At 41.8% G+C, this 27,210-nt stretch overlaps 2 protein-coding genes across 2 annotated transcripts in view; one reads left to right on the top strand and one right to left on the bottom strand.

The window, feature by feature from the left end:
* Positions 1-2,631, bottom strand: part of Prorp (protein only RNase P catalytic subunit) — a 98,158-nt gene extending 95,527 nt beyond the window's left edge. Inside the window, exon 1 of the mRNA XM_021178794.3 lies at positions 722-2,631. Coding sequence (XP_021034453.1) covers positions 722-1,698 — 977 coding nt within the window. The 5' untranslated portion in view covers positions 1,699-2,631. The remainder of the gene's footprint in view (positions 1-721) is intronic.
* Positions 2,585-27,054, top strand: Ppp2r3c (protein phosphatase 2 regulatory subunit B''gamma). Its single transcript, XM_021178796.2, has 14 exons — positions 2,585-2,664; positions 2,801-3,002; positions 6,506-6,633; positions 7,011-7,115; positions 7,629-7,741; positions 11,620-11,717; positions 12,937-13,007; positions 16,139-16,271; positions 17,306-17,361; positions 17,438-17,513; positions 17,894-18,030; positions 21,979-22,116; positions 23,924-23,983; positions 26,134-27,054. Exons 2-14 carry the CDS (start codon positions 2,945-2,947, stop codon positions 26,320-26,322), a joined length of 1,362 nt encoding a protein of 453 aa, XP_021034455.1. The 5' UTR covers positions 2,585-2,664; positions 2,801-2,944; the 3' UTR covers positions 26,323-27,054.
* Positions 27,055-27,210: the final 156 nt, after the last annotated feature.

The raw sequence follows: 27,210 nt of genomic DNA, 5'->3' as shown, positions 1-27,210 counted from the left end.
GATCTGAGGTTAGATCTCCAGAACCCATGTTTAAGCCTGGCAGAGCAGCCTGAACCTGTAACCCCAGCAATATGGGTGTGAAGACAGGCAGCTTCCTTACGTGTGACTTTAAACAAAATGCTAAGCTCCAGGCTCAGTGAGCCTCTGGTCTCAAAAGTCTCAAATGTTGGAATTTGATTAAAAACAAAAAACAAACAGAGCGGGGCATGGTGGCCCACACCTTTAATCCCAGCACTCGGGAGGCAGAGGCAGGCGGATTTCTGAGTTCGAGGCCAACCTGGTCTACAAAGTGAGTTCCAGGACAGCCAGGGCTATACAGAGAAACCCTGTCTCAAAACAAAACAAAACAAACAAACAAACAAACAACTCCCCAAAAAACAAAAACCTAAAGTCAACCTCTATTGTTGCTATGTGCATATGCCCACACACAGACACGAAACCTTTACTTGCTATAATGTTGCCTGTTATTCATGTTAGACACCTCAGAAAATAAAATATAGTTCTAAAAGGAAGAGATCTGTTTATATAAAAACAGAAGGTGTGCTATAATTTCCTTTTATGTGACAAGTAGTGTGTGACACAAATTATTCCTATTACTTTCTTAGGAGAATATTTTGTTTTAAAGGAGAAATAACTTTTATCTCAAGATGGGAAAAGGCATAAGCTGAATAAAATCAGTCTCAGCAACTAATAAACAACACATACACAAAATCAAAATTACCTTTCAAACCACGTTTTTATACTGTGTGCAAATGACTCTCCAGGATATAGCTGGTTATTCCTTAAATACAAAAGTATGTCCAGGAGTTTGTCTGAATAGTGATCATCATTTATGTCTTTGCCATAATCAAAGAAGGCTTTTAAAGTTTCCAACGGAGGGATGAGATTATGACCTACCAATTCCTGATACAAACTCCAAGCTGTGTTCACATCTTGATGAAGGAGGGCTCCTTGTATACAGTCACCATAGTTCTTTTTGGAAGGGACCATGACTTTTTTAATGTCTTCTAACAGCAACAAGGACTCTCTCCATCTGTCTGAGTGGATCAATCCCCGGATGAGAAGGGTGTAACCCCCAGACTCTAAACTCTTGTACTTGGCTTTCATGATTTCATAGACATCAATAACTTCTGACGTCTGCTTATGAAAGACACAGAGATATAAATACTTGACGAGTAGATTATATCCCACGATGCCATTGTTCTTTGCTGCTACCCAAGCCAGGAGAGACTTGGCCACATCTACTGAACAACAGTTGCGTGCCATCTGTGAAATGATGAAGTCTTCAAAACTGGCCTTTCCTTTGAAATCTTCTTTAAGTTTATCCCACTCTGCGGAATTCAAGGGTTTAGTTGGAAGTTGGACAGAGCTTCTCACGGGCAAGGCATGACCTTGATTCTGAGGGTTAGCACCTATGTGGGACCTCTTCTTAGCGGCTCCAGCAGCGAAGTAATGAGGATCAGAAGAAACCTGCCCATTGTTGTCATTCCCTTTCCTGTGTGTCCTAGCTTTGGTAACCAGTAGATTGAGTGCTTTGCTATTTGGAGGGGTCGTAGGTTTAACAGAAAACCATCTCTGTTGGTTCCCGATGGCACAGAGAAAGAAGGGGGCAGAAGAGGTCGCAGGGCCTAGCTCAAAGTAAGGGTTGCTCTTCCAAAGTTTCGGGATGTTTCGAAAACCAGACAAATAGAAGGTCATGCTGCAGTGAGTTGAATGAGGCTTAAAAATAAAAGTTTCACTCCACTACGTAAAATTAAGGTATTGAGGATAGTGGAGGCGCAGTTCTTGAAACAGAGACTTTTTTGTTTCTCCCTTACAAACAAATCAAGACTATGTGTTTGGAGCGATATAATGGTAAGGAAAGTACACGTGTTCTATTCATTAAATAAGGATCCAAGGACATCCAACACCAGTAGCAATCCCTAAACCAGAAGGCGGAACGGGAATCCTGAAGTGCCTGTTACCTTCCAATTTTCGAATCTGAGGAAAAAGCACATGGACTCCCAGTTTGACTCGTGTGGATTACGACGGTCCGGAAGAGGGGCGGGATACCAAGGGAGCTAGAACAGGGAAATAACAACGAACAGGAACCGCCAATCGCAGTCCCAGCAGCCGCAAGAAAAGCCAGTCTAGGGTCCCCTGCTCTTCACAACTCTTTCCGGGCCGCAAAACTCTTCGGAGAAGAGGGACCATGGAAATGCAGCATAAACATCATAGGGAAGGAAGTGAGGTCCAGAAAGAGCTCAGACTTAACTGTACGGAGGGTCGACAAACGAAGTTCACTTCATTAAACAACTCGCCGCGCCACTCATGCTTATAGGAACCATAAACGCGGTGAAAACTACAATACCCACAACGCACCGCGCTGAACGAGGTGCTGGGGGCCTGGACCGCTTGAATTCCGGCGTTCTGTTGAGTACGGAGAAGATAAACAAACAAACCAAGATAATTTTGAAACTTTTAGTATCCAAAAGGGCTGGATACGGCTGCGTCTATTACATCTTAGGAACGGTTAAGGTTTCCAGAAAAAGAATAAAATGTGACGAAAATGCTTTTCTCAATTCGGAAATGGCAATGGAGTCCCATTACCTGTGGCGCGCACGCGCCAAATGCCCAAGCGAAGAAGTCACGCAGGCTTTTTCTGGCCTTTAGAAATCTGGCTTGGTGAGCTGCGACACCTCCATAAGAAGGATAATTTTTTCATCTACTTCATGTCTGATTTTCGTCCATGCTAGCGTGATCGCCGTATCCGGAATAACTACAGCATCTTTCCTTTCCTTTTTTTTTTTTTCCTTTGTAGCCAAGGCTTCCGCCCGTGCCCAAGATGGCGTCCAGGCGTCCTAATTAACTTCCACCTGTCTTGGCGGCGTCTGACGTCGCGGCTAGCAGTGGGTGGAGCTCTTAACAAACCGCAAATGTAGGGTCCTCTGAGCGGGAGGCAGCCATGGACTGGAAAGACGTGCTTCGCCGGCGGCTAGCGTCGCCCAACACGGATCCAAAGAGTGAGTTTGAGAGGGACCGCCCTCTAGATAGCCCGCCCCGGGCTAGAAGTGGTGAACGGGGTGGATAGGGTGGAGGAGCAAGTGAGAGCCGTACTTTCCGCGTCTGTTAAACTTCTCTGACAAAGGAGTCAGAGTGGAATGTGCTTTGGAGATCTACCAAGGGGTGACCCAAACTTCCCTGGTAAATGCCCTGCTAGGAATGAGAGCATAACGGTGACCTCCGTTTTCCACGATCTTAGACTTACGAACCTTGGTTCAAACATTCAATCTTTTCAAGACCTATAATTCATCCTTATAGGTTTTTTTCCTTCCCTAGAAATAGCGTTTTATCATCTAGCCGAGGCTAGACTTGACTTATTGACCCTTTTTGTTCCTGCCTCCGGAGTCCCTGCCACCTTTTAACTCTCTCTTTCACTTAACCCTCCATTTTAAATTTCATGATTCCGTTTTACATTACTCGTTCCTTGGTCCTTCACACTTACTTGCCAGTCTGGTTAAATCCTTCCAGCTCCACACCAGCACCCAGGCAGCTGCGATTGGCTAAAGAAAAACAGAACCTGGCTGTAGGCATGGCTCGGCCATTAAAGGCTAGACTCAAACCAAAAAGAACACCCAAACCATGGTGAGTTCTAAGGTGAAGTGTCTGTTTTGGTGGCATCTGCAAGAAGAACGTTTGCCTTTCTACACTTTATTCCTCTCATCTTCCCAAACCTCCAGTCTGCCCTCCACTGTTCACCTTAAATAGATGAGCGTATTTTTCAAATATATATCTTAAAGAAGAAGTAGAGGCAGTTTATAAAGGAGAGCCTCGACTGTTTCCAGTTACCATTTCACTCAGGTCTTAGGTATATAACCTTACAACCAACCTTCACCTTTAAAATGTATTGTCACCGGGTAGTGGTGGCACATGGCTTTAACCCCAGCTCTTGAGAGGCAGAGGCAGGTGGATCTCTGAGTTGGAGACCAGTGTGGTCTACAGGGAGTTCCAGAACAGCCAGGGCTACACAGAGAAACCCTGTCTCTATTAAGAACTGTGTATTGGACTTGAGTCCCTGAAGTCCCTCACTGGATTGCATTCCTTTTCATATACTCTGGCTTCTCTTCAGTGTTCTCCTCTCTCTCTTACATTAACTTTGCCTTTTCTCCTCCATCATTTCCATTGCCACTAAAACACCCTGCATGTATGCGCGTGTACCATTTTTGTGTGTTGCCTGTTGAATGTCAATGAGGACGCGGCTTACATAGGGTTGAGGGGAAGCTTTTATTGTAGATATGAGGGAGAGTTCAGACTAGAAAGGTCCAGACTGAATCTGACCAGCAGTATAGACTGGGGCATAGAGGGGAGCGGTGGGGAGAGCATGGAAGGGGGTGGGGGTGGACCAAGAGAGCACATGGGAACCAAGAGCCGAGCCAAGGGAGTGAGTAGCCAACATGCCTGAGTTCTGTAGGGTCAGAAGCTGAAGGAAGGGAAGCTGAGCCCACTGGAGAGTGATTTAGGGTAGGAGCTGGGGTGAGAAGAGCTGGGAGAAGCCACAGGTATTAGGTAATGCTGGGCTCCTGCTTCTGCTCTGATATGTTAGTAGGCACCTCAGCTCTTTGTCCCAGGTTTCTTTGAGACCTGACACCTGCAAAGGCCAGGGAAGATATTGGAGCCCCTGGAGCAGGAGTTACACATGGTTATGAGCCGCCATGTGGGTGCTGGGAAGCAAACCGGAGCCTCCTACAAGAGCAGCAAGTGCTCTTAACCTACTGAGTCAACTCTCTGGTCCCCCACCAAAGTTTGCTACATTTCTCTTCACCTTTAATAGGAATACCTCAACTGCACCATGAATGTATAGCAAATTACCTAGATTGTGTGGTTAATATTAATAGCTTCTTCTTACGGCTACTGCCATCAGTGTAGTAGATCCTATGTGCTAATTATCTTTCGCATACCTAAGAATATATTCTTAAGGATAGCCCTTTACCTGTAGTATCAGATTTTCTTAATTATTATCATGAGCATATAAAAAGCTGGTATTTTTCCCAGTTGAGAAACCTTTTTAGGCCAGGTACATACCTGTAATTCCATCACTCCAGAGGCAGAAGCAGGAAGATCAACAAGTTAGGCTAGTCTGTAAAATTGTGAGTTCTAAGCCAGGGCTACTGATGCACCTTGTCTCCAAAAGAGTAAAGGCAAACCCTTTAAAGACAGACAACAGCAGCTCACTGTGTGCTCCCCTCCCCCTAGCTCTGCCTCACTGTTGCTTCCCTGATGACTCTGAGGTTAAAACTGTGCTTGTCTCTCATTCCTGCTTGTGAAGAATCATCAGTGGCCTCTAGACAGAGAATTCATTGGTCCTTTTCAATTCCCATCTTATTTGCAAAATTTTGCAGTTTGCTCAAGTAGTACCAAGCCTTATTAAAGAACCTGTGGCTTGGTCCAAGGTTAAAGGTTAATGTGACAGGGACAACGGAAATGCCGTGACAGGTGAAGGGCTGAGGAATCCCTAGAGTCATCTTGCGAAGAAAATAATACAGAAAAACTAGTGTTGAAAAACTAGATTATAGAATGGAAGAGCCCAGTGAGGCTGAAGTGAAGCTACACTCCCTAGGTTCTAAATTATCAGAGTGTGTGAGAGCTTATACTTGCAGAAAAAAACCTGCAGAGAAGACCTGGGATCTTGCTAGATGGACATGGTAGCTCTCATCCATAATCCCAGCACTTGGCTGACTGAGACAGGAGGCCATTTGAGCGACAGAATGAGATTCTGTTTTAAAAAAAAATAGGCTTGGGAATCTGGAGGTGTGCCTCAGTGTTAGAGTGCCTGCGTAGCGTGCACACTGCCCAGAACTTGAACCTCAGTAAATATTATCTCCATACATGTTTTCCTAAATAAAGAAAAACGGCTCACTGAGAAAGTCACCTGTCAGCAGCTGGCAGGGGTGATGATAGAGGACCATAGCAGGGCAGAGAGCGAGAGACAGCAGAGCACTGAGTTTCGAGTTTCAGTTAGTTTCCTTGTTTTTCTTAATGAGGAAGCCCTGTGGTCTTGAGGGCTGAGATTTTTATGATTCAGGAGCTGTGCCTGTTGCTAGTACTGAGAATTGAACCCAGGACTCAGTATGGTAGGTGCCCCGGTGTTCTCTTTATTGTTTCTTTCCAGGGCTTTGTATACGCTAGGTAAGCACTGTGCCACTGAGCATCCTCCGGTCCCGGCAGTGCGAATTGAAACACTTGGAAGGTCTTTAAGAGAGACAGTGGTGAGCATCACTGATGGGTACAAGTTTGAGAGCACACAGGCTCTCATTGTACTTGTGTACGGTATACAGTTTAGCGTTGGTGTGTGGGAGGCCGTTACAGGGGAAGGCAAGTTAGTATGTTCCGTGTCTAACCACCGTTTTGAAGGCCTTTCTGCCACTGCAGGTATGTTAACTGGACTGTAACGTATAGGCTGCCCTAAGTAAAAATAATTCTTGATATATGTGCTTTTCTTGTCTTACTTTTCTGCTGTTGTTACTAGGGAAAAAAAGCGAACAAGAATTAAAAGATGAAGAAATGGATTTATTTACCAAATACTACTCAGAATGGAAAGGAGGTAGAAAAAACACAACCGAATTCTATAAGACCATTCCCCGGTTTTATTACAGGGTAAGTGTGTTGTCTAAGTGGTTACTTCTGAGTCTGTAAATGAAATGTAATTTCAAAAGTAGGGTCCAAAGCATATATTTTAAAAATAGATGATTTCATTGAACATCTTATATATTTTTTACGGTTGATTTATCACTGTGATAAAGTACTTTAAATCCACTAAAATCTTGAGATTCAATATAAAGTGGTACAAGAAAGAAAAAGCCCAACTCCCCCCTTTTTGAGCTAGTGGCTCTTCTAGCTTTTATTATAGACAGTAGTAATAAGTATACGATTAGGTGACGTAGGCTCCTAAAAGCATGCTTGCTTCGCCCAGACTGTTAAGCTACTCTTATTTCGATGTGAACATAAGGTGACTTTTCCACGGTGTTTTTAAGTTGCCAGCTGAAGATGAAGTCTTACTACAGAAATTACGAGAGGAATCTAGAGCTGTCTTTCTGCAGCGGAAAAGCAGAGAACTCTTAGATAACGAAGAGTTGCAGGTACGAGTGCAGTCGACGTGGTTTATGTCTCCTCTAAGTCCTGCAGGACGCTATTGTGTGTCTTTGAGTCATCTCTGCAGAGTGGCTGGCACTGCATAGGTGTCTGAAGCAGAGTGTGTGCATGTGTACCAGCGCCTGCATGGCCGATTTCCAAAGATGCTGCTGGTGTGGTTTTGCTTTTCAAGTCCCCATGCAATCCTAATACAACACGGCAGTGTGGTCCTCTGCAGAGGGTTAGAACCTAGCCCTGCCATGGCCTGACTTAGGCAGTGGACTTGCTACCTTTATGCTTTGAGTCTCACTTGCAGAGAGAGCTGCCTACACTAGATAGTTGCATGGGCTAAAGAAGCAATATATTTTGAAAGCTTAAACCTTTAGTAGACGTGATGTTAGTTATTATTAGTAATCAAGATGATAGGGCCTAAGTTTGTCTTAACTTTATTAGACAGGAATGATGCATTTACATTCTTAAGTCTATTGTTAACTTACCGTCATTTCTCTAATTCTCCTAAGAACTTATGGTTTTTGCTGGATAAGCACCAGACACCACCTATGATTGGAGAGGAAGCGATGATCAATTATGAAAACTTTTTGAAGGTTGGTGAAAAGGCTGGACCAAAGTGCAAGTAAGAGTAATGTGATTGTAAAAGGACCATGTTGTTGTTGTGTTAGACATTTTTTTAAAAAGACTTATTTATTTTTATTTATATGAGCACACTGTAGCTGTCTTCAGACACACCAGAAGAGGGCATCAGATCTCATTACAGATGGTTGTGAGCCACCATGTGGTTGCTGGGAATTGAACCCAGGACCTCTGGAAGAGCAGTCGGTGCTCTTAACCTCTGAGCCATCTTTCCAGCCCCATGTTAGACATTGTTAATGCCTCAAATATTGATGGAAGTTGGACTTTGACCAACTAAAATGTAATACAGTTATTTATAGTCAAGAAAAAGTTGGAGGTTGGGAAGCTGGCTTAGTTAGTTGGATTCCCAGCAATTACATAAAAGCTACGTGTGGTAGCTTATGTGTGTGACTCCCAGTGTTGGTAGAAGAGTGATTTTAAATGGTCAGACCTGTAGTTTGATTAGCAAACTAGTCAAATCAGTGAGCTCCAGGTTTAGTTGAGAGAATCTGTCTCAAAAAATAGGGTGGAGAACATTGAGGAAGGCCTTCTATCACATTCAGGCTTGCTCATGCACATACACACAGCAACACATACATATCCCACCCATACGAAGGTGTTGCTGTGGAGTTATTGAGAGAAATAATACAAAGCTGGGTGTGGTGGCACCTGTTTGTAAGCCCAGCACATGCACAAATTGAAGGCCAGCTTGGTCTCTGTAGAGAGATCTTGTCTCAGAGAAAGGAGGGTACAATGATATGAAGCCACCCTCTTCTTCATAGAAATTTCTAGGCTAGTCAGAGCTACATAGTAAGACCTCCATCACAAAAGGAGCAGGAAGGATGGTAGGATGCATGCAGGGGGCAGGGTAGGGGGGATTTCAAATTGGGAATGATGGTATACACCTGTCTTCTAACACTTTAGAGTCTGAGACAGGAGGATTGTAAGTTCAAGGCTAGTTTATGCTGTGCTGTGTAGCAAGGTCCTGTCTCAGAGAAAACAAAAAGAATAAACAAAATAATGTTTACTGATTCTATGTCTTCATTCCTTTTTAAATTCCTTAGTAAAGATTTACTTTTTCCTATTTATAGTCTGTTAAATATAAATACAAATCAAATTTGCTTACTATAAAGCCAGTTTTAGGGGCACACAAAAGCTTAAGCACAAATGATGACATTAAACTCACTGGCCGGAGTTGCAATGAGAGCAGGCAGTTAGGTGTCTATAGCAGAGAGCTGGCCACCTAAGGTGGTGGGCATCTTCACAGCAGATTGGAGGTGCATACCCAAGAGCAGGAACTGCATAATGTACAAACCCCACAATGGGCTTTTTGCATGTTGAGTGCTTAATGATAATTTATGTATTTATATGGCCTTTATATCAACCCACATCCACTTAAACACGTAATACTTTCTATTTATGTGATTATATGATCATAATATTCCTTTTAGACAAATTCTTTAATATAGTTTTATAGATAACCTTTTAAATGCTACATACATCATGGCCAGTGTATTATAAATCATGACCACTATATTAAATCATTTACACTATATCTAATGACCAAGGGAAATTTATTATAAGATGCTTAGACATCAGTGTGACATACTCAGCAATTGATCCCATAGGTAGAATTACAGTCATGATTTTAGTTCATCTATAGATAGGCTAGATTAGAAATGTTCGTTTATAGAACACGGTGCTGCAACCACGCCAGGAATGTGATGGCTCTTTGGTTAGCTATCACGAGCTGAGATGTGATCTCTAAATATGAACAAGCTCAGAGCCAGTTCTCATCAAAAGTGATGGTGGTTGTTTTCAGGTGCCTTTAAAGACATTTCCCATCCACTAGAGAGCAGCAGAAATGGAAGCAAAACCTTCAGAAATTCTGCTAAGAAAAAAAGTGGTTTTTTTTCCTGTGATTTGGCTTTGCTTGACTTAGTTTGATTTGAATTGGGGTCTAGCTCTAGCCCAGGCTGACCTGAAACTCACTCTGTAGCTCAGGCTGGTCTCAAACACACAATTCTTGTGCCTCAACCTATTGAGTGCTGGAATTGCAGCATGCACAGTCAGCTCTGCTCTCATTCCCAGCACATGTTCTGTATGTTGAGAGTAGCTGTGCGCTGGCATTGGAAAGAGGTTCCTTAGCTGGGATAGTGCACTGTGCATGCCTTTCATCCCAGCACTGGAAGGCAGAGGCAGGCAGATCTTGGTGAGTGCAAGGCCAGCCTGGTCTACATAGTGAGATTCTGTCCCCAAAACAAAACAAAAGAACTCTGGGTGAGGGAGTGTTTTCTCACTGATCTGACCAGTCTCATCTCCACCTGGAGTTTTTCTCTAGATGCTTTGGGTTCCTTTCCTTCTCCATACAACCTTCAGAATGAGCGATGCTTTTGAACCAGTGCTGTGTGTGTGTGTGTGATTGAGAACCACTGTTACTGTTTTGTACCTGTTATCGAGGTGGGATGGCACAGTATCTTAGGGTTTTCTATTGCTGTGGACAAAACACCGTGACCAAAAAGCAAGTTGGGAAGAAATGGGTTTATTCAACTTACACTTCCACATCGCTGTTAATTACCAAAGAAAGTCAGGACAGGAACTTGGAGGCAAGAGCTGATGCAGAGGACATGGAGGGGTGCTGCTTACTAGCTTGCTCAGCCTGCTTGCTTGTTTTCTTTCTTTCTTCCTTCCTTCCTTCCTTCCTTCCTCTCTCTCTCTCTTTCTTTCTTCCTTCCTTCCTTCCTTCCTCTCTCTCTCTCTTTCTTTCTTTCTTCCTTCCTTCCTTCCTTCCTCTCTCTCTCTCTCTCTCTTTCTTTCTTTCTTTCTTTCTTCCTTCCTTCCTTCCTTCCTTTCTTTCTTTCTTTCTTTCTTTCTTTCTTTCTTTCTTTCTTTCTTTCTTTCTTTCTTCCTTCCTTCCTTCCTTCCTTCCTTCCTTTCTTTCTTTCTTTCTTTCTTTCTTTCTCTCTCTCTCTCTCTTTCTTTCTTCCTTTCTTCCTTCCTTCCTTCCTTCCTTCCTTCCTTATTTAATTTATTTATTTAATATATGAGTGTTCTATTTGTGTGTACACCTATATGCCAGAAGTGCATCACATTACAAATGGTTGTGAGCCACCATTTGGTTGCTGGGTATTGAACTCAGGCGCTCTGAAAGAGCAGTCAGTGCTCTTAAATGCTGAGCCATCTCTCCAGCCTCTCAGCCTGCTTTCTTATAGAACCCAAGACCACCAGCCCAGAGATAGCACCACTCACCATGGGCTGGGAACTCCCCCATCAATCACTAATTGAGAAAATGCCTTAACAACTGGATCTCATGGAGGCATTTCCTCAACTGAGCTCCTTCCTCTCTGATGACTCTTGCTTGTGTCAAGTTGACACACAAAACCAGCTAGTTCACACAGTAAGAACAGAACCATTGGAGCTGCTGTGTCCAGATTCTGCAGGCGTAGAGCAGTACTTGTCCCATATCACCTTTATACACAGAAACAGGCTAGAATACTGCTCTGATTCCATTGTCCACCATCCCTAAGGTGTGATGGATAAGTCTCCAGCAACCCTACTAATTTTCCTCCTGCAACTTAGGAGCCCCACTCTGCACAATGACACCCGAAGCCAGCTTTGCAGAGGGCCCTGCCTCTTACTGAGGTTAGGTCAAGGGGGCTGTCACAACAGGCAGCTAAGCATGCATGCATCTAGGTCTTTCATTCTTGGAAGAATGTAAAGAACATGTAAGTATTTATAACTTGTTTCAAGTGTTGAGCCGTGAAGAGGCTTTATAGTCTCTTACTTTGACATTTAGTTGTTTTCATGTTATTAGGTAATTCTTACAGACATCATTTTTATACTATGCTGGTAGGGAATTTAATCTTTATTTCCTGTTTTTAGGCAATTTTTTACTGCAAAAGTCTTTGCCAAACTCCTTCATACAGATTCATATGGACGAATTTCCATCATGCAGTTCTTTAACTACGTCATGCGAAAAGGTGATTTGTGTGTGTTAGTTTGAACTCTTCTCTGGGAATCAAGTAGACTTCGGTCTGTGCTTCTCTGTGACGTCTTCCATGTCACATCACTTTTCCCTATCCTATTATTGATTCTTCTGGACACCAGACAGAACTGTGTGTGTATTATAATGGAGCTCATTATTTATTCAAAAGTCTTGTGTACCCTAACGACGGTGGCAAAATAGAGATAGCAGAAACATTGTGTTCATTTTTCTGGTCACATGTGTCCTCTCCTCTGTCCTGTTCCCATAGTGTCCTCATCTTTCTTAGGTTGATGTCTTAACAACAATGTGAAGGAATAGATTTACACGCTGGGCAGAAAGGTGTACAACACAAGACACGGTGTTGTACAAGTCCGTTTTATGGTTTGTGGTAAAGTATTGAGACCCCTTAAGCACATAGGGCCGGTTCCTGATCTGCTGAGATCTTTGCCATCTGAGTAAGGAACCAGTTGCTCTTTGCAAGTGTCCTGAGCGAGGAACAGATTGAGAGAGAGCTGAACCATCAATCGGCATGTTCCTGCAAGACCAAGGGACTGCACTCTCAGTTGGAAACCTGAGCCATCCACAGCCTGCCCTAGTGGCCTGTTTCTGTCTGGTGTACTTGGCTGAGCAGTAAAAATCACTTTAATTCTTTAAAAAAGCAGAGCAAGAGTTTTAATGAGTAGGTTTGAAATGATTTCAATTTACTCATAATTTCATTTCACTAATATTTATGCCTGAAAGGATACTCTCAAATCCACAACTGTGGTGTTTTCAAGAAGCCTGTATTAAAATATTTTGGAGTTGGTATGAATCTCCTAAGACTATATGGTCTGCAGAATCTTACTGTGTACTGTTGTTAATTAATAGACTGGCTGCAGTAATTAACCTCAGGAGGATACAGGCTTCACTGAAGACACAATGTTGTGCCAGCTCTCTCAGTTTGGTGGAACACCAAGTTTAATGTTTGGAAACCAATATCCCCAAGGGTATCAGTTTTACCATCGTTGTAAACATGGCAGAACTGTTGAGATCTGCCGTTTCATGGCTTTTTCTTTTGGCTTAAATGTCTTCCATGTCGCTGACTACTTATGTGTGTGAAATGGGGTTTTGTAGAGTTCCTGAATTGGCCTACACTTCTAGCGCCTTACTCTTTTGTTCATATATGTGCTAAAGAACAGATCTTAGTATTTACATGCAATTTTCTTGTTTGTCAGTTTGGCTGCATCAGACAAGAATAGGACTCAGTTTATATGATGTTGCTGGGCAAGGATACCTTCGGGAATCAGTGAGTATTGATTTAAATTTAATAAACATTATAGACAACAGAATATTAACACTAATTACCACCAAGTAGTTGTCATTGTAGCTAAGTCTTACTTTGCTTGATTGTATCTAATGATTTGCTTGCCTGGTTTTGCCTTTGTTTAACTTTAGTATATGTTAACCACAGAAATAGTCTTTTGTTTAACTTTAGTGTATGTTAACCACAGAAATAGTCTTTTGTTTAACTTTAGTGTATGTTAACCACAGAAATAGTCTTTTGTTTAACTTTAGTGTATGTTAACCACAGAAATAGTCTTTTGTTTAACTTTAGTGTATGTTAACCACAGAAATAGTCTTTTGTTTAACTTTAGTGTATGTTAACCACAGAAATAGTCTTTTGTTTAACTTTAGTGTATGTTAACCACAGAAATAGTCTTTTGTTTAACTTTAGTGTATGTTAACCACAGAAATAGTCTTTTGTTTAACTTTAGTGTATGTTAACCACAGAAATAGTCTTTTGTTTAACTTTAGTGTATGTTAACCACAGAAATAGTCTTTTGTTTAACTTTAGTGTATGTTAACCACAGAAATAGTCTTTTGTTTAACTTTAGTGTATGTTAACCACAGAAATAGTCTTTTGGGGTCTTTTTTTTTTTTCAGCCTTTAGAAAAATGCTTTGATCTTTTTTTAAAGGAAAATGAAGCTGAGCATCCTAGCACATGTTTCTAATCCAAGCACTTTAGAGCTGAGGCAGGAGGATTATTGGGAGTTCAGAGGTAGCTGAAGCTCCATATAGAGTTCTAGGCCAACCTGAGCTATATAACAAACATTTTTTTGTTTTCTTTTTCGAGACAGGGTTTCTCTGTGTAGCCCTGGCTGTCCTGTAGATCAGGCTGGCCTCGAACTCAGAAATCCACCTGTCTCTTATAACAAACATTATTAATGAGTAAATAGAATGTATCTAAAACAGGTTTTAAAACTGATTAACAAGGTGGGCTGGAGAGATAGCTCAGCAGTTAAGAGTACTGGCTGCTCTTCCACAGGTCATGAGTTCAATTCCCAGCAACCACATGGTGGCTCACAACCATCTGTGGTTGTATCTGATGCCCTCTTCTGGTGTGTCAGTGATGAGATGCTCATGTACACCAAATAAATCTTAATAAAAAAGCAAAACCAAAAAACGAATTGACGAGTGAAGTATGGTGCCACATACCTGTAATCCTAGCTTAGGAGGCCAGGATACAAGGACCACTGCAAGTTTGCAGCTAGCCTGCTCCAAACAGAGAGTTCCAAGGTGGTAGGGCTGTGTAATGAGAACTTGTCTTCAAGATCCAAAAGAAAAGAAAGGAATTACTGAACAAAAAAAGGTTTTGTATGTGTGTTTGGTGTATGCAAGGGCAGACATGGAGGCCTGAGGTTGAGTTGATGTCAGGAACCATCTTTATTTACTCTTTCTTCTTACTCGTTGAGGCGGGCTCTTTGAGTCAAACCCGGAGCTCGCTATATGGCTAGTTTGATAGCCAGCTTGCCCTGGGGATCCCTGGGTCGGTCTTCTAAGGCTGATGTTACAGGAGGATCACCAGCATGCTCTCATTTACGTAGGCTCTTGGATCTGACTCTAGTTCTTCCACTTGCATAGCAAGTGCAGTAACCACTGAGCCATCTCCCTAGTCAGCCCCTCTAGGGGCTAGAAAGAGAAGTAGTAGGGCTCACACATGCCACGGAACATGGGAAGGTTAAGGACAACTTCATGTCCTTGGTTCTTTCTCCACCTGTCCGTGGGTTTCAGGGCTCAGAATCAGGTCTTTGAGCTTGCACAGCAAGCTCTTCATCGCACCTCAGCAGCTCTTGGATGTTCTCATATGGGCAGTATATTTTATTTTGGAAAAGATGAGGGAATTCCTTTTTTATAGAATAGAGGGAAAAAAAAAACCTCATGTGGCTTTGTTTTACCCACAGGCTTAGAGGGACATGGTAAGTTACCAGGAGGATATTTGTTTCCTATTAGGTGTGCATGTCATTAGGTCAGGTTATGATGGGATTGACACCTCTTGATCAGAATGGCTATGCTACTTCCATATTTTTGGCAGCTATCTAAATTATGTAGGTATATTTTTTGGCTTCTATTTTTATCTCTAAAATGGAGCCCGCTTATAGAGCTCAAAGGAGAAAGGTATGTTGGGCATAAATGTCAGCCACTGAGTTAACTATTCAGAGATGTGTTTAATCATCCTCTTGTCCTTTCCAAGGAAAATGTAGAGTTCTTGTCCTTTAAGAATGCAGTATTCAACATTGTAGTATAGACTCTTCTTCCTGCCGGTCTGTAAAAATGGGAGCCCGTGTGTCCAGAGTAAAAGCTAAGGTGGCAGGGAGGGCCAACAGACAGTCACCACATACTGAGCCTTTTATTAATCCCAAAGACCCCCTCAAAAGCTAAAAATATACATTTTGCACATCCTACTTTCACCTCTACCACACTGGGAAGGAAAGGAAGGGAGGAAGAACAAACGAAAGAAAGAAAAGGGAGTGGAAAGGAAAGAAGAAAGGAAAACTGAAAGAAATCACACGCCTTGCTGCTAGGTTGGATGTGTGGCATAGGGAATGGGACTCAGGGAAAGGAACTGAAGAACTCAAAGCTGAGTCCTAAGTTTTATTTTGATAATATAGAGTGGGGAATGGAAGAAAGCCCATGAAGGCTGTGAGGAGCTGGGAAGAGCTCATTTTAGACACCTGGTTTGAGTGCTTGTTCTTTTATCAACTTAGAGTCTCTGATCTGTCAGGCAAATGCTAAAATAGAGTAAAAACGAAGTTGTTAAAATAAATACAAAACGCCGCAGGAGACTCGTATTTGCTAATTTGGATTTTGTGAGTCAGGGTCTCACTTTGCAGCCTTTGTAGCCAGCCTGGACTTGAACTTGCAGTGATCCTTCTGCCTCTGCCTCCTCCCAGATATTGGGAATACAGGTATATGCCAGAGAGTTTAAATATAGGAACTTGCTGTCCTAATATTGTGTCTTTTGCTGTAATGAAATGCTCCAACCAAAGCAATCTTAGGGGAGAAAGGGTTTTATTTGGCTTACAATTCTAGCTTCCAGTCTGTCTTAGTGGGAAGTCAAGGCAAGACAGCTGACCAGCATTTTGTTTTGTTTCCAGGACTTAGAGAACTACATACTGGAGCTCATCCCTACTTTGCCACAGTTAGATGGGTTGGAAAAGTCCTTTTACTCCTTTTATGTTTGTACAGCAGTTAGGAAGTTCTTCTTCTTTTTGGATCCTCTAAGAACAGGTAAAACATTGTCTAATTTAAAAACTCGTATAGTATTTGTCGATAGTATCTTAGTATTAGACAAATTTGGACAATTTCTCTTTGTTTTTAAAGTTAGTGCCATAATCTGGCACATCTCGGAGAGTGGGCAAGTGTACAAGCCCACCCACTTCCCTTTATATGGAGAGCGTCCAGAATATTCTTGCAGTGACTGTAAGCAGCTGTGCAGTGGTGGGATGGCACCTATGTCTCAGTGTCGTAAAGAGACACCAGGACCACAGCAACTCTTATAAAGGGAACATTTAAGTGGGGCTGGCCTACAGGTTCAGAGGTTTATTTAGTGCACTATCATCATGGTGGGAAGCATGCAGGCAGACATGGTGCTAGAGAGGTAGCTGAGAGTTTAAATCTGGATCCACAGGCAGCAGGAAGAGGAAGAGCCAGAACTTGGCCTTAAACTGCTGAGCTATAAGCCCCACCCCTCGTTACCAGCACTGTCCCTATGTGAAAAGTATAACATAACCTTTTGTAGATTTGAATAACATAATTTTAGTAGGAATTTACTCCTTAGCTTCTTGCAGTTGGAGGCATTCAAGTAGATATGTAGTTTTATAGGTTGTTGGGATTTGTTTTGTCTTATTATAATTTGGAGTGTTTCATATTACTTGGCTTTTGTGTGTGTGTGTGTTTTCTCTCTTTTTTTCCAAAAGATTTATTTTTTATTTATATGAGTACACTGTAGCTATCTTCAGACACACCAGAAGAGGGTGTCATATTCCATTACCGATGGTTGTGAACCACCATGTGGTTGCTGGGAATTGAACTCAGGACCTCTGGAAGAGCAGTCAGTGCTCTTAACCACTGAGCCAGCTCTCCAGTCCTTGTTTTTTGTTTTTTTTTCCCAATGGTTCAGTTTTGTAACAAAATTTAAGGATCCTAAGAGCTAGTCTAGCTGTTTATCATATCAATTATAGGCTTGCCTTTGTAAAATAACATCTTAAATAAAAAAGTCATTCTCAAAATGAAATTGCTTCTCTTTTATTTTTTTCCCCAAGGGAAGATCAAAATTCAAGATATTTTAGCATGCAGCTTCCTAGATGATTTACTGGAGGTAAATATTTTTTGAACTAAATTTTGTCACATGATAATTGCTATTATTTTCTAATTATGTTTTTATGTTTCTTTAGCTAAGAGATGAGGAATTGTCCAAAGAAAGTCAAGAAACAAATTGGTTTTCTGCTCCTTCTGCCCTGAGGGTCTATGGTAGGCTCTGCTTTCTAAAATCCCACTGTTGATTTCCCCAGGGGATGGGTGTCCGGTGGACCATTGTGTACACAGGCTGTCTGCCTTACACCAGGGTGTTCCCACTAAAGGATCAGTACTGCAGGCTAAGGTTACCTCTTACATCACTGATGTTTGAATGTTTGGAACTCTTCCATGCTTCCTATGCTTTGTTTTCAGTAGAACAATGTAATCTGACCCCTTTTCATTAGCTGGGAACAACAGCTCTTGTCTTACTTTGTGATCACATGTGGGTGCAGGGTTCACACAGCGGGATTCACAGTTGGGAGTGATTTGGTTTTACTGAATCTCATTAGTCTTCTTTCAATATCATTTTGTGTTTCTGTTCTCTTTTTTGCAAGGTCAGTATTTGAATCTTGATAAAGATCATAATGGCATGCTAAGTAAAGAAGAGCTCTCCCGTTACGGAACAGCAACCATGACCAATGTCTTCTTAGACCGAGTTTTCCAGGAGTGTCTCACTTACGATGGAGAAATGGTAGTTATTGAAGTCTGCTGAGTTTACACTTTTAGGCTCCTACAGTTTCCATAAGCTATTTTCTTGATATAAATCAACAGTTTTTGTCTGTCTCTCTTAAAGACGGGGTCTCATGTCGACCATGCTGGCACTGAACGAGATTTGTAGCCAAGAATGATCTTGAGCTCCTATCTTCCCGTCGTGCCACCCCAAGTGCCAGGACTCAGGAGTGTGCCAGCAGGCCTTGCTTCCTTGAGCATTGGTAATGTCCGTGTGTAACAGGACCTTAGACTATTAAGTCAGTGGAATTACTTGACATTCTGAGCCTAGTCTTAAGGAAATTCAGCTAAAAGTACTTATCGCCTGCTGGGCAGTGGCGGCACACACATTTAATCCCAGCACTCAGGGGCAGAGGATTTCTGTGAGTTCTAGGCCAGCCTGGTCTACAAAGGGAGTTCCATGACAGCCGGGGCTACAAAGAGAAACCCTGTCTCAAAAACAAATAACAGACAAACAAAAGCAAAAAAACCTCCCTCTAGGCTTAAAACACATTCAAAATGAAGTATCTTTTTATTCATTGACATAGGTATAGGAGCATCAATTGGTAAAAAGAAAACTGAACAGTCAGTAAATCCTGTACACCATTTCTGTGTAAATAGGGCAATCATCGAATTTCCGGGTCCAACACAGACCACATATGCTGTGATTTAAATCAGGCCCATTGCCTTAATTAGTTGAGACAGAGGCTACCTCTGCACAGCCTGGCTAGAACTTACTGTGTCTGCACTCCTGCTGTAGCAGTCTCCTAAGTGCTGGGGTTCCAGGTGTGAAGCTAACACAGCCAGCCACAGTCATATTGAATTACTGTGTCTGCATTAATAGCTGAAGATAACTATCAGGTAGTTGTCCTTTTCCCTCTCAAAATACATGGACATCTAGTTACACTTAGTTTTAGAACTTACATCTTAGATTATACAGATGTTATAAAGAGGTATAGATTTTGTTAAATATTCCCTTTAATGTTTTGAAAACACTTGAAGAAAATTATTTTTCTGAGGAGGGGAGAGTCTCACTGTGTAGGTCTGGCTGGCCTTTAACTTACATTGTCAGCCTAGCCTCAAACTTGGCTTTGCCTCCCTGGTGCTGGGGATTAAAGATATATACCACCATGCCTAGCAAGATATCTTTTTAAAATAAATAAGTAGAGGCTGGAGAATTGACTCAGCGGTTAAGAGCACTGACTGCTCTTCCAGAGGTCCTGAGTTCAATTCCCAGTAACCACATGGTGGCTCACAACCATCTGTAATGGGATCTGATGCCGTCTTCTGGTGTGTCTGAACAGAGCGACAGTGTACTCACATACATAAATGAAAAAAATCTTTAACAATCAATCAATCAATAAATAAGAAAGATCTCACTCTGTAGCCTTCACTGTCCTAGAACTCAGAAATCCACTTCTGAGTGCTTAGATTAAAGATGCCCCACACCCAGCTTTGAGAAGAAAATTTGTAAATAGCATTTTGAAAATCAGTGTTCTCGATATCAAAAACAGGTGGAAAGCAAGCTTATAGTTCTAACACCTGGTGGATGGAGGCAGGGGGATTGTGAGCTTAAGGTCAGGCTGGGCTGTATGATACCCTGTTTTAAACAACAACAGCCAAAGGCCAGGGAATAAATCTTAGAGGGGCTGGGAAAGGTGATGCACACGTATAGTCCCAATCCTAGGACAGACAAATGGGGCAGGAGAAGTTTAAGTTTGAATTCAGGTGGACTACTGATTAGAGCAGCAGTTCGAGGACCACCCCCTGATCCCCACCCCCAAAGACAGATATTTGCAGAATGGTTCATAACAACAGCAAAATCACAGTTACTCAGTTTTCATGAAAATAATGCTATGGTTGGGTGTTGCCACAACTTGAGGAACTGCATTAAAGGGTGGCGGCATTGGGTAGGTTGAGCACTAGTATAGAGCATCTCAAAACAGCTAGAGAAATGTAGGAGAGACATTATTTCCCCAGGCAAGTCTGCTTAAGAAGTAACATCCAGGTAAGAGTGAGGTCTACACTGCACTATGCCACTGATGCAAGCAGGTCAGGCACCAAAGGGAAAGTGGCCTGGCCTCCCGCCATGGACTGCTGGAGGCTTATGATAGTAGCAGAGATGAGGGCAGTACATGGGTGGGGCTGAGCCTTGATGAAGCTCATCTCCTTAACTCTGGTTTGGTCTTGCTTTGTTAAGGCAGGGTGTCATGTCATTGAAGCTGGCCTCGGTGCTAGGATTACAGGCATGCTCTGCCACCTGATCCTTGGCTGAGGATTTAGTCAGGGCTTCTTTGTGAGTGCAGGCAAGCACTGTAACAACTGAACAAAATCCTCATGCCACTTCCTTACTTTCTTACACTACAATTGTATGTGAAACCATTCCTTATCATATCCTACAAAATCTCTTTCAAGAATGTGAATTTCTAGGGCCGGGCGTGGTGGCACACACCTTTAATCCCAGGAGGCAGAGGCAGGTGGATTTCTGAGTTCGAGGCCAGCCTGGTGTACAAAGTGAGTTCCAGGACAGCCAGGGCTATACAGAGAAACCCTGTCTCGAAAAACCAAAAAAAAAAAAAAAAAAAAAATGTGAATTTCTTTTCCTATCCTTTTTATATATAAGACGAGTATTCTGCCAGGGATGGTGGCTCACGTCAGTAAGCACAGCACTCAGGAGGCTAAGACATACGCTCCTGGAGTTTGAAGCCAGCCCGAGCCATGCAGTGAGTTCCAGGACTGCCTGGAGTGAGTTGGACTCTGTTTCAACAAGCGAAATTAATAAAAACATGTATATGAACACACAACCTACAAGTGTCCCCTTTGCAAGGGTTCAACAACCTGTTCTTTTCATGTTCCTAGCTGGCATTCATAGTTTTAAACTTTTCTGTCTGTGTGTGCAAGTTTATATGCCTGTGTGACTACAACTTGAGGTGTTATCCCCAGAAAGGCTGTCTGTCTTGGGACAGGATCTCTGGTTGGCTGGGAGGCACTAATAAGGTAGACTGGCAGGCCACCAACCCCTTAGGAGCCTCATCTCCATCTCAGCAGTTCAAGTGCAGGCCACCATCTTGGACATTTTCACATGGGACTGGATTTGAACTCAGGTCCTTGTGCTTGTAAGGGCAAGCACTTTACCAGCTAAACCACCTCCTCATTCTATTGAAAATCTTTTGATTTCTTTTTTTCTTTTATTTTGGAGAAATAATCTTGCAGGCCCATGCTGGTTTCAACTCAGATTGCATTGCTCAGCTTCCCAAGTGCTGGGTTACAGGCATGTGCCACCAAGCTCAGACCTGATTCTATAGACTGGTTCCAGAGTCCATTTCGGGATCAGGATCTACAGGTGCTCCATATGTTGGCTCCAGTGTACTTGCATCCTTAGGCTACGTGTAATCTCTAATACAGTACAAATGCTGAGTATTCGTACTGTGGTGTTTTAAGTACTGACAGGAAAGAAAAGTCTATGGCGGGTGAAAATTAACATTTTTTCCCAAATATTTTCAGCTCACAGTTGATGTGATGCACAGAAATGGAACCACAGACATGGATGAGTGGGTTCTGAATAGCAACTTAAATAGACTGCTGTCCATTCTAGAGAAAATAGATTCTTCAAAGAAACGACATTGAAATGAAGACATAAATTTAATGGCAGCATAAAATAGCTTAATCACTGTCTTGACAGTTTTTTAGTATAATGGAAGAAAATGATAGTTTAAGCAAATCTCTCAGAAAATGAGCTGGGTCTCTCAAAACTGTCCTACAGAATAGTGCCTACTTAGAATTCCTAGACACCAACACTAAATGCATAAATGGATTTATTTCATAGTTTTAAAAATAGTTTAACTTGCTATCTGTGATTACAAAATAACTTCATCTCAGCAAATACTCATTTAATTTCACTCAAGACTATGGATGCTCTCTCTCTCTGTAGGACTATAAGACCTACCTGGACTTTGTTCTTGCCTTAGAAAACAGAAAGGAGCCTGCAGCTCTGCAGTACATTTTCAAACTGCTGGACATTGAGAACAAGGGATACCTGAATGTCTTTTCCCTTAATTATTTCTTTAGGGTAAGTATGGTTTGGGTAAAGGAGCATTGTTGATCCTAAGATATCTTAAACTATTCGGTTTTTAATTAATGTACTGACAGTTTTACCTAGCTTGTTTTTAAATTTAAAAGAATAGTTTTAAAATATAAATCAAGTCTATTTTTTTCCTTCTACTTTTAGGGAATATATAATGATAAAGTAAAAGCTGATGTTGTTGAGTTTTTCAGTGTTTTCTTATGGAATGTGAATGGCTTGGCTAGCCTTTGGAGATGAGAGATTCTGTGCTTTTGGTCATCAGTAACAAATGTAAATGCCTAGTTCCTTTTCAGGAAAATTTCAGACATTAGACAGTTTATTTGCTCTAAGAAAATATTTTCAGGCTGGAGAGATGGCTCAGAAGTTAAGAGCACTGACTGCTCTTCTAGAGGCCCTGAAGTTCAATTCCTAGCAACCACATGGTGGCTCACAAACATCTGTAACAGAGACCCAGTACCCTGTTCTGGTATGTCTGAAGACAGCTATAGTGTACTGATATAAATAAAATAAATAAATCTTAATATACTATTTTTCCATTTCATTTAGATTTATGTATATGAGAGTTTTCCTGCTTTTATGTCTGGGCATCATGTTATGTACCTGGTACCCTAGGAGGTCCAAGGAGGGTATTGGATCCCCTAAAACTGGAGTTACAGATGGTAGTAGCATGCCACTGTATTGGTAATGGGAATCAAATCTAGGTCCTCTCCAAGATCAACAAGTGCTCTCAACCACCGAGCCATCTCTCCAGCCCCAGAATTGTGTGCTACACTTCAGGATACAACAGATTTGAAGAACTTACCTTGGACCTTACTGGATCTCAGAATATTGGTCTCTAAAGGGGAGTTGATTGTATATGATAGGCATTCAGCACCAGCAAATGTAAAAATGAAGTCTGCCTTGGTCCTGAAATTCCTGAGTTTGAATGAGAACACCTTTTACTGTATGGGATAGTTTTGTAGTGTTTACCACATTTTCATAGCTAGTTTTCCCCCATAATACTTAACAAAATGTAGTGTGTATAAACACCATCACAGTGATTAGGCTGAGCCTGGATGTTGAGGTCCACTATCTAACTGAATGTGTACCTAATTCTGGATCCTTCTGCCTCTTGAGTGCTAGAATTACAGGCCTGTGTTACTATGCTGTGCTTTGATTTTAAAGGGAGAAGCCTAGGTAGTCTAGCTCTGTTTTTTTCTAAGTAGAAATAGTGGAGAGATGGGCCTTTTAAAATGGTAAAGTGGGGCTGGAGAGATGGCTCCCTGGTTAAGAGCACTGGCTGTTCTTGCAGAGGACCTCAGTTCCCAGCACCCACATGGTGGCTTACAACCACTGAAGCTCCAGATCCGGGATATCTGACACTTTCTAACCTGCTTGGTTACCAGACGCACATGTAGTACACATACATATATGTAGCTAAACACTTGTATACATTTAAATTTAAAAGTTTAAAAAACCAAACGTGAAAGTATACACATTTGTGAAAACCAGGAGAAGGCAGTTGTAACAGTAGTGGCTAAGGTCATGTTGGGGGCCCACATTCCTGTGCAGTACCAGCAGTCTGCAGTCTTAACCCTCCGTCCTCACCCAAGTTCTCTGTTGCTAAAGTGGAAGTGTAGAGAAGGCCATGGTTTAGCTCATCCAGCTGTGGGCATAGGAAGACTGAAGCACAGCAGTACAGCGGGGCTAACTGACTTACACAGCGCGGAACTGCACAGGAACTGGGGTGAGAAGGGTATTTGGGGTTTATGAATTAATTTTTTATTTACAGATTTATTTCCATTAAATACAGGCTATACAAGAACTAATGAAAATCCATGGACAGGATCCTGTGTCATTTCAAGATGTCAAGGTTATTACCCTTTTATTTACCTATGTCATATTGTCAGATAATATAGCCACAGTAATACTAAGTAATGCTGTACCCAGTTTTGTATGAAAGTGATTTATGAACTATGAAACACCATTCTAAATCAGGTTTTTGCTGTTACTTGTTCTGAACTGAAGCTTAAGTTATCAGAAATGGAGACAAATTTGGACTTCTGATTGATGAATTTGATAATTTCATTATTAGTCTTGGGTTCTCATGAAAACATTCATTTTATTTATCAGTTAGCTTGCATCCCTTAGCAGTCCTTTTCACTGTAAACGCAACATTCAACTGGAAGACTACATAGATTCAAGTCCTTTTTTGGTGTGCTGCCGGAAAGAGCCTGCATAATTGATCTATTAAGTTTGAAGAGACAGGGGGCTGGAGAGATGGCTCAGCAGGTTAGAACACTGCTCTTCCAAAGGTCCTGAGTTCAAATCCCAGCAACCACATGGTGGCTCACAACCACCCGTAATGAGATCTGAGTTCCTCCTCTGGAGTGTCTGAAGACAGCTACAGTGTACTTGTGTATAATAATAAATAAATCTTTTTTTAAAAAAAAATTGAAGAGATACTCATCTTTCCGTATGTAAATTACCATTATTTAGGGCTAGAATGGTGGCAAAGCAGGTAAGAGTCCCAGCACTCAGTAGGGACTATGCGGGGCTGCTCCCAACCATCTCTAACTCCAGCTCCGGGGGATCTGATGCTCTCTACTGGCCTCGGTGTGCAAGTGCACGCACATACAGAACTAGAAAACCATCGTGATTTGAACACATGGCGTTTAGTCAGCAGTTTCACTAGCTAGGAAGCATCATCCAGTAGGGTCTTTTTGGTTCAAGTTGACAAAATAAAAGACTCTAATTCTAACCAAGAAGAAGCCTCAATGACTATTTAGATATACACAAATGGGAGAAATTTCAAACTTTGTAACAGGAATTTAAGAACCAGCACTTTAATCTTCAACAAATCTGGAAAAAGAATACACACTTTAAAAGTTTATATTTTGTTAAGCTGAGTAACTCTAAATTTTTTAAAAATGGAATTGCAAGCCCGGCGTGGTGGCGCACGCCTTTAATCCCAGCACTCGGGAGGCAGAGACAGGCGGATTTCTGAGTTTGAGGTCAGCCTGGTCTGCAGAGTGAGTTCCAGGACAGCCAGGGCTATACAGAGAGAAATCCTGTCTCGAAAAAACAAACAAACAAACAAACAAAAAATGGAATTGCTTCTTTAAATGCTATTAAAAGTCCTAATTTTACTACAAATGATTAGAAAACACGGGTTAAAGCCTTTTAAATATTTATTTTGCATACTTGATAACCTAGAAGAGGGTCTTTCCGGAATTCTAGTTAAGTCTAGGAACAGTTTCATTATTATGGATGACTAGTTCTTTAACATGGAGTTCCATTCTCCCCATACTGTGAAGAGAGTAAAAGGCACGATTACTGTCACTATCTCTGAGCCACCTGAGGTTTCACTGCTTAGCTGAGCTCTTATTAAAAGGTATCGTGGGCTGGTGAGATGGCTCAGTGGGTAAGAGCACCCAACTGCTCTTCCGAAGGTCCGAAGTTCAAATCCCAGCAACCACATGGTGGCTCACAACCACCCGTAATGAGATCTGATGCCCTCTTCTGGTGCGTTTGAGGACAGCTACAGTATACTTACATTAAATAAATAAATATTTAAAAAAAAAAAAAAAAAAACTTAAAAGGTATCGTGGCAGAGCTCAGTGGCAGAGCTTGCCTGGCATGAGACTAGATGTCTTGGGTTTGATTCCCAGCAGTGGGGGAAGAAAAGAAAATTGTGTCAAGACTTTGCTTCACCATTAGGAGGCAATAAAAACTGTAACTAGTTAATTGCATTCAGAGAATGCTGTATTGGATAGCTCTGTCCTTTATTAGCTATGAACTTAGATCAAACTGAGCTTGTTTTCTTCATCTATAAAATAAGAGATAGTTATTCAGCTAAAGAATTACCCAAGAAGATTCTGTGGTTAGAGATACCTATCAGGTGGGGAAGAAGAAACGGCAGTAAAAACTTGTACAGTAGTTCAGATGTCCACCCTGAATTCTGTATCACTGTGTGACACAAGCTACTTCAATCAGCTTTCATAATATTTTCTTCTCTTCTAGGATGAAATCTTTGACATGGTCAAACCAAAGGACCCTTTGAAAATCTCACTTCAGGATTTAATCAACAGTAATCAAGGAGACACAGTCACTACCATTCTAATTGATCTCAATGGCTTCTGGACCTACGAGAACAGAGAAGCCCTTGTGGCAAATGACAGCGAGAACTCTGCAGATCTTGATGACACATGATCCCTGCAAAATAGACTTCTTCATAAAGATGCTCGAATGCTGCATGCAGGACTGTTGAAGCAGAATCCTTAGAAACGTTCTAAATAAAACTCACCCCATGCCTGTACAACACAGCAAATATCTTGCTTACCAGAGTGTTGGTCGCGGTCACAACAGTTTGAGAGGAATAGGACCAACTATTGGTTTTTATGAAGTGCTAAGTCCTAGTTCTGTCTAACTCAGAAATGGAAAGTAAGATTTGCTGTAGTTAGCCGTGGAGTTTATTCATGTGGAATTACAATATTTATCCTTCACGAAGATTGGGGACGGGAGACTTCCCATCAGAGTAGCACCATTGCATTTCTGGATTCAAAGCTTTAGATGTGACTTTTGTTGTTTTGAGACATGGTCTCACTATGTAGCCCTGACTGGCCTGGAACATGCTATGTGGACCAAGTTGGCCTTTAACCTTGAACTCTTAATTAAGAGACACCTGCCTCTGCCTCCCAAGTGCTGAGGTTAAAGGTGAGTGCCTCTGTGCCTATCGTTTTGGGTTTTTTGTTGTTGTTTATGTATTTCTTTCTTTTTTTTTTTTTTTAAAGATTTATTTATTTATTATATGTAAGTACACTGTAGCTGTCTTCAGACACTCCAGAAGAGGGCGCCAGATCTCATTGCGGATGGTTGTGAGCCACCATGTGGTTGCTGGGATTTGAACTCTGGACCTTCAGAAGAGCAGTCGGGTGCTCTTACCCACTGAGCCATCTCACCAGCCCTTTTTTTTTTTTTTTTTTTGGTTTTTTCGAGACAGGGTTTCTCTGTATAGCCCTGGCTGTCCTGGAACTCACTTTGTAGACCAGGCTGGCCTCGAACTCAGAAATCCGCCTGCCTCTGTTTATGTATTTCTTG

This window comes from Mus caroli, unplaced genomic scaffold (genome assembly GCF_978045245.1).
Source record: "Mus caroli unplaced genomic scaffold, Mus_caroli_1 scaffold_14, whole genome shotgun sequence".
NCBI classification, from domain to species: Eukaryota; Metazoa; Chordata; class Mammalia; order Rodentia; family Muridae; genus Mus; species Mus caroli.
The sequence above is the reverse complement of the archived record's forward strand: the minus strand, read 5'-3'. Positions and strand labels throughout refer to the sequence as shown.